The sequence below is a fragment of the Aplidium turbinatum genome, chromosome 4, assembly GCF_918807975.1.
Source record: "Aplidium turbinatum chromosome 4, kaAplTurb1.1, whole genome shotgun sequence".
Taxonomy (NCBI): Eukaryota; Metazoa; Chordata; class Ascidiacea; order Aplousobranchia; family Polyclinidae; genus Aplidium; species Aplidium turbinatum.
The window spans coordinates 25,669,660-25,686,363 of record NC_137475.1 but is presented as its reverse complement, the minus strand read 5'-3'; the positions used below and the strand labels follow the sequence as shown (position 1 = coordinate 25,686,363).

The 16,704-nt window shown below is 38.0% G+C and overlaps 1 protein-coding gene across 1 annotated transcript in view; it reads right to left on the bottom strand.

Annotated features, from left to right (window-relative positions):
* Positions 1 to 385: 385 nt before the first annotated feature.
* LOC145768784 (uncharacterized) overlaps positions 386 to 16,704 on the bottom strand; it is a 41,787-nt gene continuing 25,468 nt past the window's right edge. The window contains exons 3-5 of the mRNA XM_082580375.1: positions 12,318 to 12,420; positions 3,016 to 3,176; positions 386 to 1,165 (exon numbers count right to left, since the gene is read on the bottom strand). Of these exons, the coding sequence (XP_082436501.1) occupies positions 959 to 1,165; positions 3,016 to 3,176; positions 12,318 to 12,420 (471 nt within the window). The 3' untranslated portion in view covers positions 386 to 958. The remainder of the gene's footprint in view (positions 1,166 to 3,015; positions 3,177 to 12,317; positions 12,421 to 16,704) is intronic.

The window sequence follows — 16,704 nt, the reverse complement described above, 5'->3', positions numbered from 1 at the left end:
TCCGAGGATAAAGATTCAAAACCAAACCAAACTTTGGAGGTCTTTGGGTTTTGCCATCTTTCCCTTTTGTTGGTGTCAAATTCGTATGTTTACTTTGTCGTTCTGTACATATTTGCGCCAGCAGCAAAAATAAAATTGATTGAGGTCTGCCTTGAAATAATTGCATCAAAACTTGATGTTACACATTTACACAAGACTTCAACGAAGCAATTGGCACTTCTTAATTATATCAGAAAAGTGGTCTGTTTAGGTAGCACAAACAGAAAAATTGCATTGTCCAAAATTTTCGACCCCTATGTTCACATTGGTAAACGTTATTTTTCAGCACTAAAAGTAAGAATTTTGGTGTTGTTTAATCCACATTTTAAGAGGGTTATAGCAAAACTACGATGAACTGTTATATTTTGATCAACAGCGCACGAGTACAAAATAATTGACACGGCGAGAAGAACACAATAAATATGGCCAGGTCAGCGACTTCAAGGAACCGGCCTGCCACACCTTTTGGTCTAAGTCTAACATGGACACACTGTTTCGGCCTTCTCGCTTCGTCAGTGCAGCAGGTATCTCGGTATGGCCACGAAGGGTTGAAATGTTCCTGTGACAGGTCGGCCACGGTCAGTTGTCTCGTGACACATCAGCCGTGTAAGTTCTAATTCCTTCTTATTATCCACAAGGCGATATAATGAGCTTGCGAATCGTTCCAGTATATATCATTGTCCTATAGCCTACTTTATATACATTGCATATCCAGTAAATACTCTATAAGCTTGTAACTTTGGTTGGTCACCCACATACTCCCGGTAAGCATTTGGAACCAAAAACTCAACAGTTAACATAGAAAACTTACTCACGATATTTGTAATAGGGGCGGCATCCGGTGATGCCAGAAATACACAGGCTACTGTACATACACAACGTCATTACAATTAGGTAAACTATAGCAATCCAGCGATGGTCAATCAAAAGGATACAACGCTTTCAGAGCAGGCCTTGCGTGATACTGAGCACCGTCATAAAAGTCGAAGTAGTCATTAAGTTGACCATGTTTTATTTTAGTATTGGATATTATTTCAATGTTGTCTTGCGCCACGTACGTTGTCTCATCACCCGGTCGATCTTTGTTGTGCACCAAGACAGAATAGTTTGGTTGGTTGCGGTGGTGCTGCAGGCAAATCAATAATATACTGTCAGTCGAATCTATTATGTAAACATTTGCAAGACACTTTTCTAATTACTAAATCTAACCATAGCTACAAAGAGATAAGGTCTGATTTGTAACATTTTGCGAACTTTTTTAAGATTTTGCCAACTTTTGGTAACTGTTTGAATGAAATTTTCGATATTTTAATGTCTTTTTTACTATTTTTCCCAGGTAACAAATTGCGTTTTAACATCAATTTACCATGCTTTGAAAAACAAAGACATGACGTTACAGGGTTAAACAGGGCATACAAAATTTCTCCTTTTACCAAATATGTCTGCTGTGAGTGTAAGAAAATATTTTCCTCAGAATGTGACCTTCGCACTGCAAAGTTTAGCAACGATTAAGATGCGCGGCAATAGTGTCCTCTCTCTTCACACACACGTATCGAATTTTCGCACAAAAGGTTGTGCAATAATCAGAACCATAACGCAGCGCAGTGGTGGTAAACATTTGGTGAGTATCTTATCCCAGTTCCGCAATTTGGATCTGGTGCCAGTTTTAAGGGATCCGTTGTTCTGAAATGGACATACCTACTAGAGATGCAGCGAACCCAAATTTTTATCCGCACACCGCACCGTAACTGAATCCCTTACCCGCACACTGCAATTTATCTGGAACTTTGACCCTGCACACCGCAAATTACAAAATTAAAAAAAAATATTTTAACGCGTTATTTTTTAGAAAGTCAATTGTGGCAAAAACATCCATGGCATATAACTGGTAACCTACTGGTACAGTTGTGCACTAATTGACTAGTCTAACCAGATCATATTCTCTTATCAGCAATGCATCTAAGTTCTAAAACATCATGCCTTTTCAAATAGAATGTTCCTGGATCCAGTATCAGGACTTTTGAACACTTTTTGTAAGCAATAATGCAATTTTAATGTCAGTGGTTGTATGAACTACAAAGACAGACAAGACGTCAAGAGTGAAACTTATAGCCTAAACTCACTGGGCTAACTGTTATAGTAACTAATGCGGTAGTTGCGCTAAGCCTATAGCCTGGTAACTGAGCTTTCAGCTAGGCTATTATTCCCTATTAACCAAAAACACTCGTACAGCTGCTTCCCTCACAAGCCAGCCCCAAAAACCCTGTCAACTGTAAGCCATTTGCATAGCCATAGCTTTCCAGCGAAAAAAAGTGATTCGTGTTTCCAATTTAAGTTTGAAGTTTCATAACTGATTTTCTTGAAAAGTTGAAAGTTTAATTTCTTGAAAGTTTACGCGGCAAGCGGCGCGGCTTTGTCATTTCAACCTTCCACGCGGCGCGGCTTGCATCACTAACACCTACTACACTTTTGATTTTTGTGCTTGTCGGAACTGCTCCAGGTTTCGATACTAAACACAAAACCAGGTTGTGAAATCGGTATGGGAACGGTCAGATTATTAGGAAAACGGTTTTGTTTGTTGTACCATAAAAAAGGATGTCCGCATCCCTGGAACTCACCCTTTGTCCGCAATTTTTGCAATCTCCCCTCTTCCTTGACTGCAGACCCTTTCATGAACAGCGCCATAATGCGAAATGCTATGTAACAAAGCAGACAGCTGGAAGTAGCAAACGAACACTTCGTTATCGAGTCAGCTGCTTCCATTATTTTAGCATGTCATTAAGTGTCTTCCCGCGACACAGCCACAACTCCGCCACATTGCCGACAAGTGCGATCTTTAAAAATATTACGATTTCCTTATGAGAGCTCCATGGAAGTTGAAAACGTTCGAGTTATTATTTTGGACCTGCCGTAATTTTTTGTGTGTGAATTAAAACAATGCTAGAAAACATGGGTAACTAAACTGGTGCAACTAACCGGGTGACTGCGATGATTTTGCTCTATCCAGTAATTTGGCGCCTTGCACGTGCTGTCCCATCCGACGATCACTCCTCTGTACCCGTACACCCTGTGCTTGAAAACCTGACCAATCCTGTACCTCACCGCTGCCGGTCTGGGATTTCTAGGTTTCGGTGATTCTGAAAAAAGATTATACAACGAAGTTAAAATGATGACAGCTAGTGGCTCTCTTTTGCTGTTTTTACACTCCGTTCAGCATTGTCCATAGTCCAAACTATCTCCTTGTTATATTTTGCTTCTATTTAACGTAGGGGTGTCCAAACCAGATTTGATCATGAGGAAGTGCCCGAGAGTCAACAATCATCTTTAAACAACATAGCAACATGCAGGTTTAAGAATTTTGTAATATAAGCTACATATCACTGGATCAAATGATAAGTTAGGCAATATAAGAAGGGGGGTAATTCCAATAGCAAAAAAAAATTTTGAAATATCTTCATTGGGGGCCGAGATAGAGCACTTTGAATTTTCGGCCACTAGTAGGACTTTGGGAGCTGAGCACAGCCTTTTTTTCATTTTGCGCCTTCATTTTTTGGCAATAACTCTTTACCTTGAACGATTTTCATAATGAAAACATGCATTTTACCAATTTAAGACCCAAGGAATTCATTTTTGCACTTTAAATTATGCTAAGATGAACATTTCAAATGGTAATTTAGGTTTAAAGTTTTTCTTATTTTATTTTTAATACGCTAACTTTGGGGGGATATTTCGGAGCGTTGGGAAAAAGGTGCAAAAAATTTTTTTTTCTTTGAACAAAGCAATTGAAGTATAACACTTTTACCAAATTTGGTTGATGTAAGTTTTGCATAAACCAAAATAATCAACTTAGAAAACACCAGTAATTTAACTAAAATTGTTATGAAGAAATGGCTATAAAGTTAAAACATAGGACTTAGAGCACTGCTCTTTGAACATCTTTTGCAAGTGTATTTGAGGACAGTGTATCCCTGTTGCCTTAGTTCTGCTCTACTTTATTCCTTTGTCTTAAACTACAGCAGAATGACAAACTCAGTAAACTTATGTATACCATAAACAATAAACATTGTAAGAGATCTCAATACAAACAACACAAACAGAAATCACTTTGTTCATCAACTTTTAAGGTTGGATGCATCAATAGCAGTTTTTTAAGTGGTTGATTAAGCCAATTTTCTGATTGGGTAATTAAGAATCAGTTTTCACAGTACACAAGTATCTACATTCTACAAAAGGTCATTGAAGGTTTGTTCAATTTTCTTCAAGTCTTCTTTTTTGATTACATAGTTGCGTCCAGATATTGTTACAGGGCTAGGAGATGAAACAACACATAAAATATGCTCAGAAGGAACACAGCAGAAATCATCCCTCGGCCAATAGAAATATTGAGATGGTCCATGAGGTGCCATGAACTTGATGTTGACATAATCTCCTTCGTCCCTAAAAACTTCTTGCACCATGCCAAGCCACCAATATAAATCGTATGTGAATGCAACATAGCCAAAGAGAGGCAGTAGTTTCAAAGAATTTGTGTATTCCGGTAAATTCTTTATCATCACTAATCCTTTTATATGTAATACTGTGAGAAGATTTTGGTTCAAAATAATGAAAAGATTGTGTGCCATCATGCCATGTACAGTGGAGCCGTGAACATACCTTTCTATTGTGTCGAATTCTTTCAAGTTCATTGCTTTGAATGTCAAAAAACTGTATGCCTTATATGTACTCTTTACAGAATTTCATTAATGCATCAAAATCGAGAATTTGGTTTGTGTAAGGTCTTCGAAAATTTGCTCTAGTGGCCAATCATTTCACTGTGCCTTCTATTCCATCACAAGGAGACTTACGATGACTGGAGGCAAAAAAAGTCCAGGAGCAATCCATTCCAAAATCAGTTTTATGATACCGTAACAGAGGTTAAGCAGGTTTTTGTAGTTTTTGTACTGAGCTGCAGAATGCACATCCATCAGCAAAATATTCGATTTTCTTTATTTTTTTGTTTAGTTGAAGGCGTACAAAAGTTGTAATTTGTTGAAAAATTTTGTAGACAAATCATGCTGTATCATGGCACAAATCATCTGAAATAAAACACATGGATTGTTGGATCCGGCCACCCTCGGTAATGGGGACATCATCGGATTAAAACTGGACTACTACTACTACTACTACTGTTGGACAAATTCATCTTTAGAATTCTTGTAATAAAATGCCACTGGATGTATTGAGCATTGACTTTCCAGTGGAATGATTGCACTTCATCTTGAACAACAAACTTGTATTTTTTTGCAATATCTAAAATTGATTGATTGTTATGGTTTGTTTTATGTCGCTTTACAACATCTAAGGTCTTTTAGCGAAAGTCATTTTTATAATAGCCATTTAGCAGTTAGAACACAACAGGGCATAGTGAAGAGTGCAATACGACACAACACAACATAATACGATAATACAGTAGTTTAAACACATCATTAGTGGAAACGAAAGTCTTGTGCGAGGTTAGGCCTACGAAAGTCAGATAGGTACTTCTTTGGAATTGCACGTTTGGTGTAACAAAAGGAAACACAATAAGGAAAGCCCAGCCAGCAAATCAATCACCTTCCACACCGAATCAATGTTTGTAGACGTTGAATCAATGCAAAAGGCAATCGATCTCTGGCTGGGAGCAGACAAGACACAGGTGCACTACAGTATAACATGGTTGATTACAGTGATTAGAATAATAATTTAAATGAGCTTATTGCAGGAGTTTATAAAAGTCAGCAGATGTTTAATAGTTAGACGATTTACAGCAAAATTTTTCAACGATATATTTATTCCATACATGCTAAGATTTTGTTCAAGACACTTATAGAATAGCAACACAGCTTTCAAAGTTTAGTGTTTGTTTGCGTTCTGACAGATACTTAGCCTAGCTATGAAAGAGTGTGCTGTAAGCTTGTCCACTGCTTGTGTTAGAATGTCTGTGAAAGATGATGAAGAAACTAAGGTTTTTAGAGTTGATCGATCAGTGGACTGCCATTGTGCATAAACAATGTCATCTTCAAATTAACCTGCTAGCTTTTCTGTTAAAAATTGGTGTAAACCTTCTCTTCCAGGACAACTTTCACATCTATGCACCATGCACATTGCACATCTTATTTTCTGTGTTACATACAATCATGGACATAAAATCTTTGTAATTTTGAGTCATATTAGTAGCATTACATAGTAAGATAGTGTTCTGGTGTTGTGTACACACACAGACTGAGTGTGTACCACTATGTGAGCCGTTAATACACCATTTAGGGCACAAGTGTCACAAAATTTTGATCAGACTAGCTGTGTGATATCAGTTGAATAATAAAACATTGGTAATTTGACACATCAAAAATTCACAAAGAAACGCACGATAATATGGCGGAACCCTACAAACATTGTGACAAAGCATCAGTTATGTTTCAATAATATTTATTTTTTTGATCATATGGCTTGATATTTTCTAAGTTGAATATTTTGGTTTATGCAAAACTTACATCAACCAAATTTAGTAAAAGTATTATACTTCAATTGCTTCGTTTAAAGAAAAAAAAAATTTTTTTTACCTTTTTCCCAACGCTTCGAAATATTCCCCCAAAGTTAGCGTATCAAAAATAAAATAAGAAAAACTTTAAACCTAAATTACCATTTGAAATGTACATCTTAGCATAATTTAAAGTGCAAAAATGAATTCCTTGGGTCTTAAATTGGTAAAATGCATGTTTTCATTATGAAAATTGGTCAAGGTAAAGAGTTATTGCCAAAAAATGAAGTTGCAAAATGAAAAAAAGGCTGTGCTCAGCTCCCAAAGTCCTACTAGTGGCCGAAAATTCAAAGTGCTCTATCTCGGCCCCCAATAAAGATATTTCAAAAATTTTTTATGCTATTTTTATCATTTTTTAGTATGTATAAAATATGTCAAAATAAGCAAAATCTGTGACTAGTGGTTACAAAATTTGAAAAAATCTGATGATTATAAATGGAATGCCCCAGGGGGGGAATAATTTTAATTTCAACTTCAGCCTTGATTTTAGGATACAACAGTATATTCTAAGACTTCTGGTATAATTTTTTGAAATTTTTGTCTACCCCAGGTCAAAGTGCCTAATGGTAATATGTTATTGTTTATAATCAGGGTTGGTAGTAACGACTATTCGATAGCGTTATTCGGTGCTTTCTGAATATCGAATGCTTATACCTATTCCTTTTCAAAATAAATATCGAATGCGCGTTATTCACTGCTTTTTTATGCAAGCAACGAAATCATTATTCGCTTTTCACTAATCAATATTTAGGAGAACTGCTGAATCATTTTTTGTTGTTCACTTACTTCGTCGTCAAAACGAATTTACGAGATTTAGTTTTCGGATTACTATCCGACCTAGTCCCCTTCCGGTTTTCGAACTTTAAAGGATTAAGGAAAATTTTGCGGCAACACAGTTCAGAAAAACCATGCCAGTGAGAGTCGTTAACATTGTTGCCAACCTTGCGGTTTTTCCGCAAGTTTGGGCTTGTTTTTTTGAGTTTGCGGGTTGCTTCTTATTTTTTTAAAATTATTTTTAGTAATTGCTATTCATTGTTTTTATTAAGTATCGATAGCGGAAAGTCATTGCTTTTTTGGGCACAATCGAATAGTGAAATAGTCATTGCTTTTTGGCTAGCGACTTCCAACCCTGTTTATTATAGGCCTAGCCTATGCAGCCTATTCTCCCACGATAAAAATAGCCTACTTTCGGATGGAAAATAGAACAAATGTCGGATTTTTCATACAAGTATTTACCTGGAAGGTTTTTTAAAAACTACAGCCATTTGATCAATGATCATGCTCTATGTTTTAAGATAAAACTACTTTATAAACACTGTAAAACGTTTAATGACAAAGTTCGATGTAGATCATGTCCAAAAGTAGGCCCAATGTGCACAAATTAGTGATGATTCAACTATTGCTAGAAAGCGGAATGGCCCGTTTCGGCGAGTCCGATTCGACTAGTCCGATTCGGCGAGTTCCCTATTCGGCGAGAGCCCTTTTCGGCGAGTGCCCTATTCGGCGAGTTTTTGAAATTTTTAAAAGGAAATTATCGGGTACCGTAGCCTAATTGCAATTGCCGTTTTTACATCGTTTTAACGTCGCTAAACGTTGAAATCGTGCAGAAAGGAATAAAAATAAAATGTTTGAACTATTAATTAAATTAAAATTTGTCATGTCAGTTCGGTTGTTTTTATTTCTGACCATCATATGAAAAACAATACACGTCAACATAGCAAAGGTAGAAGCGACAATTCACGTCAACATAGCAAAGGTGTAGAAAAAGGTAGAAGCGACAAAACGCGAACGTTAAAACGTGCTTGTGACCAAAGTAAGTTATTGAGTTGAAAGAAATTTGGCAAGGTTGCAACACCTTCAAAAAAATTTAAGATATGAAGGAAAAATAAAACAAAGAAAATGTTACAAAAAAAATAATGTTTATGTCTATAAGTTAGTACTTTTGAATAGTTAAAATCATAGGCGCCTAACTATTTTTTTGGCCGTGGGGGCGAAAGCGTGTTTCATCAGCAGCAACGTAAATTCAGCGAAATGTCACGCAGATGGATGACGTAATTATGTCGTCACACTAAGATTGCTTTTATTGCCACACTCGGAGTTATCGCTACGTTCGACCTACCGTTAATTATTATAAACAAAGCTCGACCAAAACACATGCTATGCGTCTGCGTTGGCTAGCGGTTGATGGACTGCGACTCTTTAAGCTAAGCGCAACATAAAGTTTAGCAACGAACTAGATTTATTAGCATGAAACAAGAGACGAAAAGGTTTACTAAAAGGTATACTGTAAATGGAATGAAAATACTAACTTGATCATATGTTTGAAAATATACCTGTTGAAAGCAAAATCATTCATGTTTACATCAATTCAACAGCACGTCACCTTTAATAAATTTAAAAGTCGCTGACATCCGTAAACAGCCCTTGAAAAATAGTTACAGAGAGACGTTTGATTAAGTTTTCGACTTGACATTGCTCCCTTTTCACTACAATATCGCAACTTATGGCTGACCAGCTTTCAAGTTTCAATTCGCTGTAATACGCCCGTTTTCGTGTTGCAGATGAAACAAAAGATGCGCATATTCCCCACCTTTGATCGGGTTTCTATGGCAACGAACGTGTGTGCGCCATGCAGTTTGCGCGGCTGTGGGCAGTGCGGTTTGTACCAGCCCTTGTTACGTTGGTTAGTGGTAACCTCGGGCCGAGACTAAAAGTTTATTTTCACAGCAACCGATTCACTGCCGGGACAATTCTCTGCAGAGGTTTCGACTTTCGAAAGCGACAGGAGGCTGTTTGCAAGCGCATTAAGTTAAACGCACGCTGCGTCAACGTAGCAAATTATGTTGTTTTTGGGTGCATTCAACATCTGATGACATTGAATCGACGCAAAATGGTAGATTTTTGCTATGTCACAGGCAGCAAAATCAGTCATTTTTACATTGATTCAACGTCTGCAGACGTTAAATCAACGTAAAAATGACAGATTTTTTTGTCTGGGGTAGGATTGTAGCATCGCTACTCGTTCTAGTGATTATTTACTGCGAAGCTGTTGCGGTTTGTATTTAAAAATGTTTTCCTGCTGCCGATCGCTAGTTCATCTATTGTTTTATGTATCAATGCCGCATAAAAAGTTGCTCCCACGCGGAAATATGCGTGGGGGCTTGGCCCTCACGGCTTAGGCGTCTATGGTTAAAATGATTAGTTTGGATCAACAAATGTGTGACCTAAACTCCTACAGCTTAGATTGAAAGGAAATTATCGGGTAGGCTACCGTAGCCTAGTTATACCGACCAGCAAAAATTTGTTCCAAGAACCCAGTTAGCCTAACAGTTCATTTTTACATTGTAGTAACAGAATGAAAAGGCTAATCAAATGTGTGGCCTATCGTTTTAACGTCGCTAAACGTTGAAATCGTGTAGAAAAGGGTGCTTTTGCTGACTAGGATACGTTGAAACTGAAAAACATTCACAGAAGCCCTACGATACGTTGCATTTTTAAGATAATGTATTCAGACGTTGAATCAATGTACAAATGAAATGTTATGCTAAATGGGTTCTTGGAACAAATCGTAGGGCTTCTGTGAATGTTTCTCAGTTTCAAAGTATCCTAGTCAGCAAAAGCTCCCTTTTCTACACGATTTCAACGTTTAGCGACGTTAACACGATAGGCCACACATTTGTTTAGCCTTTTCATTCTGTTACTACAATGTAAAAATGAACTGTGTTCTTGGAACAATTTTTTGCTGGTCGGGATAACTAGGCTACGGTACCCGATAATTTCCTTTCAATCCAAGCTGTAGGCCACACATTTGTTGGTCCAAACTAATCATTTTAACTATTCAAAAGTACTAACTTATAGACATAAACATGATCTATTTTATTATTTTTTTGTAACATTTTCTTTGTTTTATTTTTCCTTCATATCTTAAATTTTTCTGAAAGTGTTGCGACCGTGCCAAATTTCTTTCAACTCAATAACTTACTTCGGTCACAAGCACGTTTTAACGTTCGCGTTTTGTCGCTTCTACCTTTTTCTACACCTTTGCTATGTTGACGTATTGTTTTTGATATCATGATCAGAAAGAAAAACAACTGAACTGACATGACGAATTCAAGCACGTTTTAACGTTCGCGTTTTGTCGCTTCTACCTTTGCTATGTTGACGTGTATTGTTTTTCATATGATGGTCAGAAATAAAAACAACCGAACTGACATGACGAATTTTAATTTAATAGTTCAAACATTTTATTTTTATTCCTTTCTGCACGATTTCAACGTTTAGCGACGTTAAAACGATGTAAAAACGGCAATTATAATTAGGCTACGGTACCCGATAATTTCCTTTCAAAAATTTCATAACCTCGCCGAATAGGGCACTCGCCGAAAAGGGCTCTCGCCGAATAGGGAACTCGCCGAATCGGACTAGTCGAATCGGACTCGCCGAATCGGACTCGCCGAATCGGACTCGCCGAATAGTAGCAGACCCGCTAGAAAGTTAGTGATGGCAATCGCCTACTTGCTAGTATAAAACAAACCAAATGTGCATCTATTGATATAGGGTCAATAATCAGTATTCAATAGCTGGTCAATATCCATAGCTAGCTGAGCTACAGTATTCCCTGTTCTTCCCCACCGCTGCCGCGCTCGGGATGTCGTTGCACTACTGCAGCTGTATAGTGTATATGTGTGGTCCATCTTTAAATAGTGCCACTATACTTTCTAACCTATTTCAACCTCAACTGGAAGAAATGTAACCTCAACCTTGCATTTATGACAATACTACACAAGAATTTAGTGATATTCTATTAGTAAAAACGTGTATAGTAGGCTACCTCATATCTACCTTAAGTATTGCATTTAGTATGGAGATGAGAAATTGATGCTTTGTGATAGCTGAGATAGTTTCGCAATAATGGGGTAATAACTCTTGTTGATGTTTTGTATTGTTAGTCTTTGTCTCTTCTAATCTTTAGTGGATGTCATGTCATTGGATGCCACTCTCATTGTCCTATCGGAAAGACCTGTTTCGAAGAAATCTCATTTCAGAGACAGCCTTTTTCAGGGATTTGCTGATTTCTTGAAAATCCAGCGGGCTTCTGTTTATGTAGAGAATTTGTAGGCCGTAGGAATGATTTAGGTTTTTTGTGTTCACCTTCCCATTATGATAACCAAACGCTGTTTGTCACCAAAACCAAACGCTGTCAATATGATCTTGTGCCATTAGCACGGGTCTGCTACTATTCGGTGAGTTCCTAACCTCTAACTCCTAACCCTAAAACGGCAACGATAATTAGGCTACGGTACCCGATAATTTAAAAAAAAAATTGAAAAATCACCGAATAGGGATCGGACTCATCGAATCGAACTCACCGAAACGGGCCATTCCGCATTAGCACAGCACCCTATGCTACAAAGTTGTCTACTGGATCAGAAGCCAAAAGTCTACAATATGTATACATGGTGAATGGTGATAAGGACATACATAAGTGATTTTTTTCTACATGAGCTGGACGACCAAAAAAATACGATACTCAAGACTGCCAAAGACAATGACTGAAATAGGTTCAATGAAACTGCAATTACTACTGTTGCCAAATGCTTTTCATACCTTTCAATATAGCAAGCCCTTTGAATAGACACAAACGATTTATACAACTTGATTTTACATGATAATTTAAGAACAGCTATATCCACAAGTTCTTTAAAATTTTCAATATGCCGACCTCCAAAGTAACCAAAAGGTTGACGATGTTGAAATACTTCGGTTGCAATGCATTCCTGCCCATCAGGGACGTGATGTGAGTCATCAGTAAGTGGCTTTCCAACCTGTCGGTGTAAATAATATCATGTCATTAAATGGAACTCATGTTTGGTACAGAACAAAGCACTGTGTTTGTAAAACACTTTATATATATATAATTAATATAATTAATACAATATATATATTATATATATAAAGATATATATATAATTATTATATTAAAACAATGAAAACTATTGATACTACAAAAAGTGCTCAATGCTAAGCAAAAAGGCAAAGCAGAGCGAATTAAATCAAATATAGTTATTACTATCTGAATCCTTAACAGCTTGTTTCACCTAACGAATCATCACAAAGTCTTATTCAAATAGAATCTCTGCGTTCTGCTTTGCTTTTTTGCTTAGCATTGAGCACTTTTTGTAGTATTAATAGTTTTTATTGTTTTTATATTAATATATATATACAGCATATTCAATCTTATGTTATTGGTCGACGTTATGATATGGTTCAAAGTTCGAACGATATAAACCAGAATGACACAATTCGTACGTCATCATACCCCAATGCCACAAGTCTTGGATATTTCAGATTGTTCTGTTCAGAAGCAATTTTGTTGGTGCAACAAAATTGAATCTCTAAATTACATGGATCAGCGTATGAGAGTCTGTGTCACAATAATGTCAAAGTTTGCGTTGTCTCTTTCTGCGTTTTTCTCCACCACTGCTATGCTGATCTTGCTAAGAACATCTTCAAGAAAGATACGACAATGCTAATTTATACCTTTTTATCATATTGAAACTTTACAGAAAAAAGCAAGGTAACCAATTTTGTATACAGACATTCTATTCATTAGGCATTCTGCCAAAGACACTGCCACATACTCTTGAGCAGTGTGAAACTGGTGGCCTTTCAAACATCATACCAGCCTACATTTAATTAAAAAAGAAACAATAGTATGTATCCCCTTATACATATTCTCACCGACTTTTTGTTAAATTTTCTAGAAAAAACTACATTTCTGTTTTGACGTGTCGCAAAACTGTTGTTCATGACATAGCGGGGCATTCTGTTGAAACATTTTTCGGTATAAGCGACAGGCAGCAAAATCAAGGAATGGCCCGTTTCGGATAATCTGATTCGGAGAAATCCCGATTCAGAGACAGCCTTTTTTGGAGAAAGCCCTTTTCAGAGTTTTTTGAAAAACCAACAACGCCTTCTGTTTCTAAACAAGTCGCATTCTAAACTGCCACTTATGTTTTAACTTAGTTGATTATGTCAAATGCTATTTGGCAACCTTTTTTTTGTTGATACTTTTTCGCTGAGACTTTATCTCATTAATCTCTATTGTTAATCATGAAACGCTGTTGGAGCAAATCGGTGTTGCAATTGATCGGCAAAATGACCAATGTTGCATTTACAAGCGAGGCGCGCCAGTCAGCAAAATAGTTTTTTTACAATGAATCAACCTGTTCAGACATGAAATCAATGTAGAGAAAAACGATAGGCCAACTGAGTGATTCAACGTATTCACCCATTCTTCTTCTTTTGTATGAGAGGTTGTTTTTTTGGACTACATTTCATTGGGGTCAAATGTCCGGGCATTCTTCGAGCAGCCACTTAATTGTAGAGTCCTCCAGCATTGACAGGCCAACTGCCTTTGGAGGAGTTAACGTCAGGCAGTGGTAGAGGATGTATTCTGCAGTCTATTCCTCTGCACCACAGTTGCATGCCGCAGATGTTGATAGGCCTCATTTGTGCATCAAGGAAGCGAAGCGCAGGCAGGTCGTCTGAACTCCTTTCCTGGTGGCATGGGTCCAGCGTCAGGGACAAAGGTGTGGAGTCTGGAGGTGTTGTCTGTCCACTCCTCTTGCCAGGTATTAGCGATCCAGGATGAGGCACTGGTGTTGTGCTCCAGCAAGGATTGTGCTTGAGCGACAAAGGGGCTTCTCGATTCGAGGCGCTTCTTTATTACCGATCTGGTGATGTAGCTGTGGAGCGCGTGGTGTGGCTCCAGTGACTGGCGAGCCAGGGAGAGTGTGGCAGCTTTGCGGCAAAGCTCAGCAGGGGCGATGCCTGAAAGAACTGGTAAAAACTCAGTAGGTGTAGGTTTCAGGCATCCCGATACAATACGCAAGACGTCATTGATGGGTTTGTCGAGCAAGTGAGTATGAGCACTATGACACCATACAGGGGCGCAGTACTCCGCAGTGGAATGGACAAGAGTCAGGGTAGTGGACTAGTGGTGCGCAGAGTTGTTGCTGTCGAACCCCAGCTCGCACCTGCCAGTCGACGAATAAGGGCAACGCGTGATGTTACTTCCTTGCGAAGTGATTCCAAGTGGTGTCGGTACGTGAGAGTCCTGTCCAAACTAACACCAAGATAGACTGGTGTGGGGTTAAAGAGCAGAATGTTTGAATCGATGTTTATGGTCACTGGTCAGCTCATGCTTTGCTTCCTTATTGTTTAGATGGAAAGCGGTCGACACCGTTTTAGATTTACTGAGCTTGAGTCTCCACTTGTGGAGGTAGTCGGACATCTTAGCCATATCTTGAGTTAGGGTCCTTTTCAGTGGAGACCATTCCGAAGCGTTATGCAGTATGCACCATAGCCAGGTCGTCGGCATAGGCATACAGCTTAGATGTTGTTGGTGGAAGGTCATGGATGTAAACATTAAAAAGGAGTAGAGCCAGAACAGATTCCTGAGGAACACCGTTCTTGAGGCGTCTTCACTGGCGCCGACTTAGGGGGTTACGAGGTGGCCACGCCACTGCTATGGCGGGGTGGCCATACGCGCCGACTTCCGGGGGGCCGGGGGCGGCGCCCCCTGTAAATTTATGGTTGAGGGGCAATAAAAAGGTTATTACAAGTGGTGTTTCAAAGATAAAACACTTCGCGAAAGAGATTTAGATAATTTAAACGGACTTAAAGAATGCCGAAAGCAAAAAAACAGCTTACGTTGCTCTTGCCCGCAAAGCAGCAGCTGATCGCATGGCTTTCTCATACGGTATGGAAATTTCAAAGTAGATGGTAGAGTAACATACGCTGCTGGAATAGTCACGTAACTATTCACTGCAGTATTAAGTAAACCAGCTAAATTAGACGTGGTATTTTCAACGAGGTCTTCCGCTGTGATATCAATTATGATTCAACAGAACACATTGTTTTCTTCGCAATGTGGTAGAACTAAATCGAAAACCGATGTAAGAAAAAGTGTTTAATGGTCTTGGTCGCAGATATTGCCTGCGTTAACGACGTCTCTTACCGCTATTATCACCTAGCTAACCTGACATATTGTTTTATGCGGCCGCTAAGGTTTGACATCGACTACAACGATCATGGAATGTTACATAATAAGAACGTTTATATCCTACACGCAAAAATAAAAAAATTGATCTCTGAAAACAGCTGTTTCTGCTGTTTTGTCTAGTGAGCTTTGCATATTGCTCAACAAATGCATAAGTTTAGAATTAACAAGAAATCATTAAATTTGAAAATTAAGTTTGAACCAGGGATGGATCCAAGGGGGGGGTGTGGGGGGGTGCGCACCCCCCAAAAGTTTCAAACTGCTATTATTTTAATAAACTAATGGTATTAAGATCTACTAGTATTACTTTATATTTTGATAGATTATATCATTTTATATCAGCATGTAACGAATTGATGCTGTGTAGATTATGGAATGTGTACCAATAGAAATTATCATGTGTTTTGTACTGCTCATGTTTTTAAACTTTAAAATACTTCCCAAAATTTCATCAGGTTCTTGAATTTTGTTGTAAGTGTTTTTCATTCATGCATGTTTTTAAGACTTGATTTTTCATGCACACTTTCTCCGTTTTCAGATCTTTATTAATATTAAACAAAAAGGATGCTACCTAGTTCGTACCCTGAACGGTTCGTACCCTGAAAAGATTGAAAGAAAAAATTAAAAAAAATCTGAAGTCGCTGATCGCATTTTCAGCAAACATTTTAAAATTTCCCTCTGAAAAGATCGAGAGAAAAAATAGCACAAAGCCGAAGTCGCTGGTCGCAGTTTTCATAAACAAACAAAAACTCAGGATCACTACCGAAAATTTTAAAATGTTTGCGGAAACTCCGATCTCAACCCTAAACCCTAACCCTTTTAAAATGTTTTCGGAAACTGCGATCAGTGACTTCGGTTCGGAAAACTCTTAGGATCATTACCAAAAATTTTAAAATGTTTGCGGAAACTGCTGAAAAACGGAAACTGTGATCAGCGACTTAGGTTTTGTTCTATTTTTCTCTCGATCTTTTCAGTTTGTTTGTTTGCGGAAACTCCGATCAGCGACTTCGGTTTTTTTAATCTTTTCTCTTGATCTTTTCTTAAC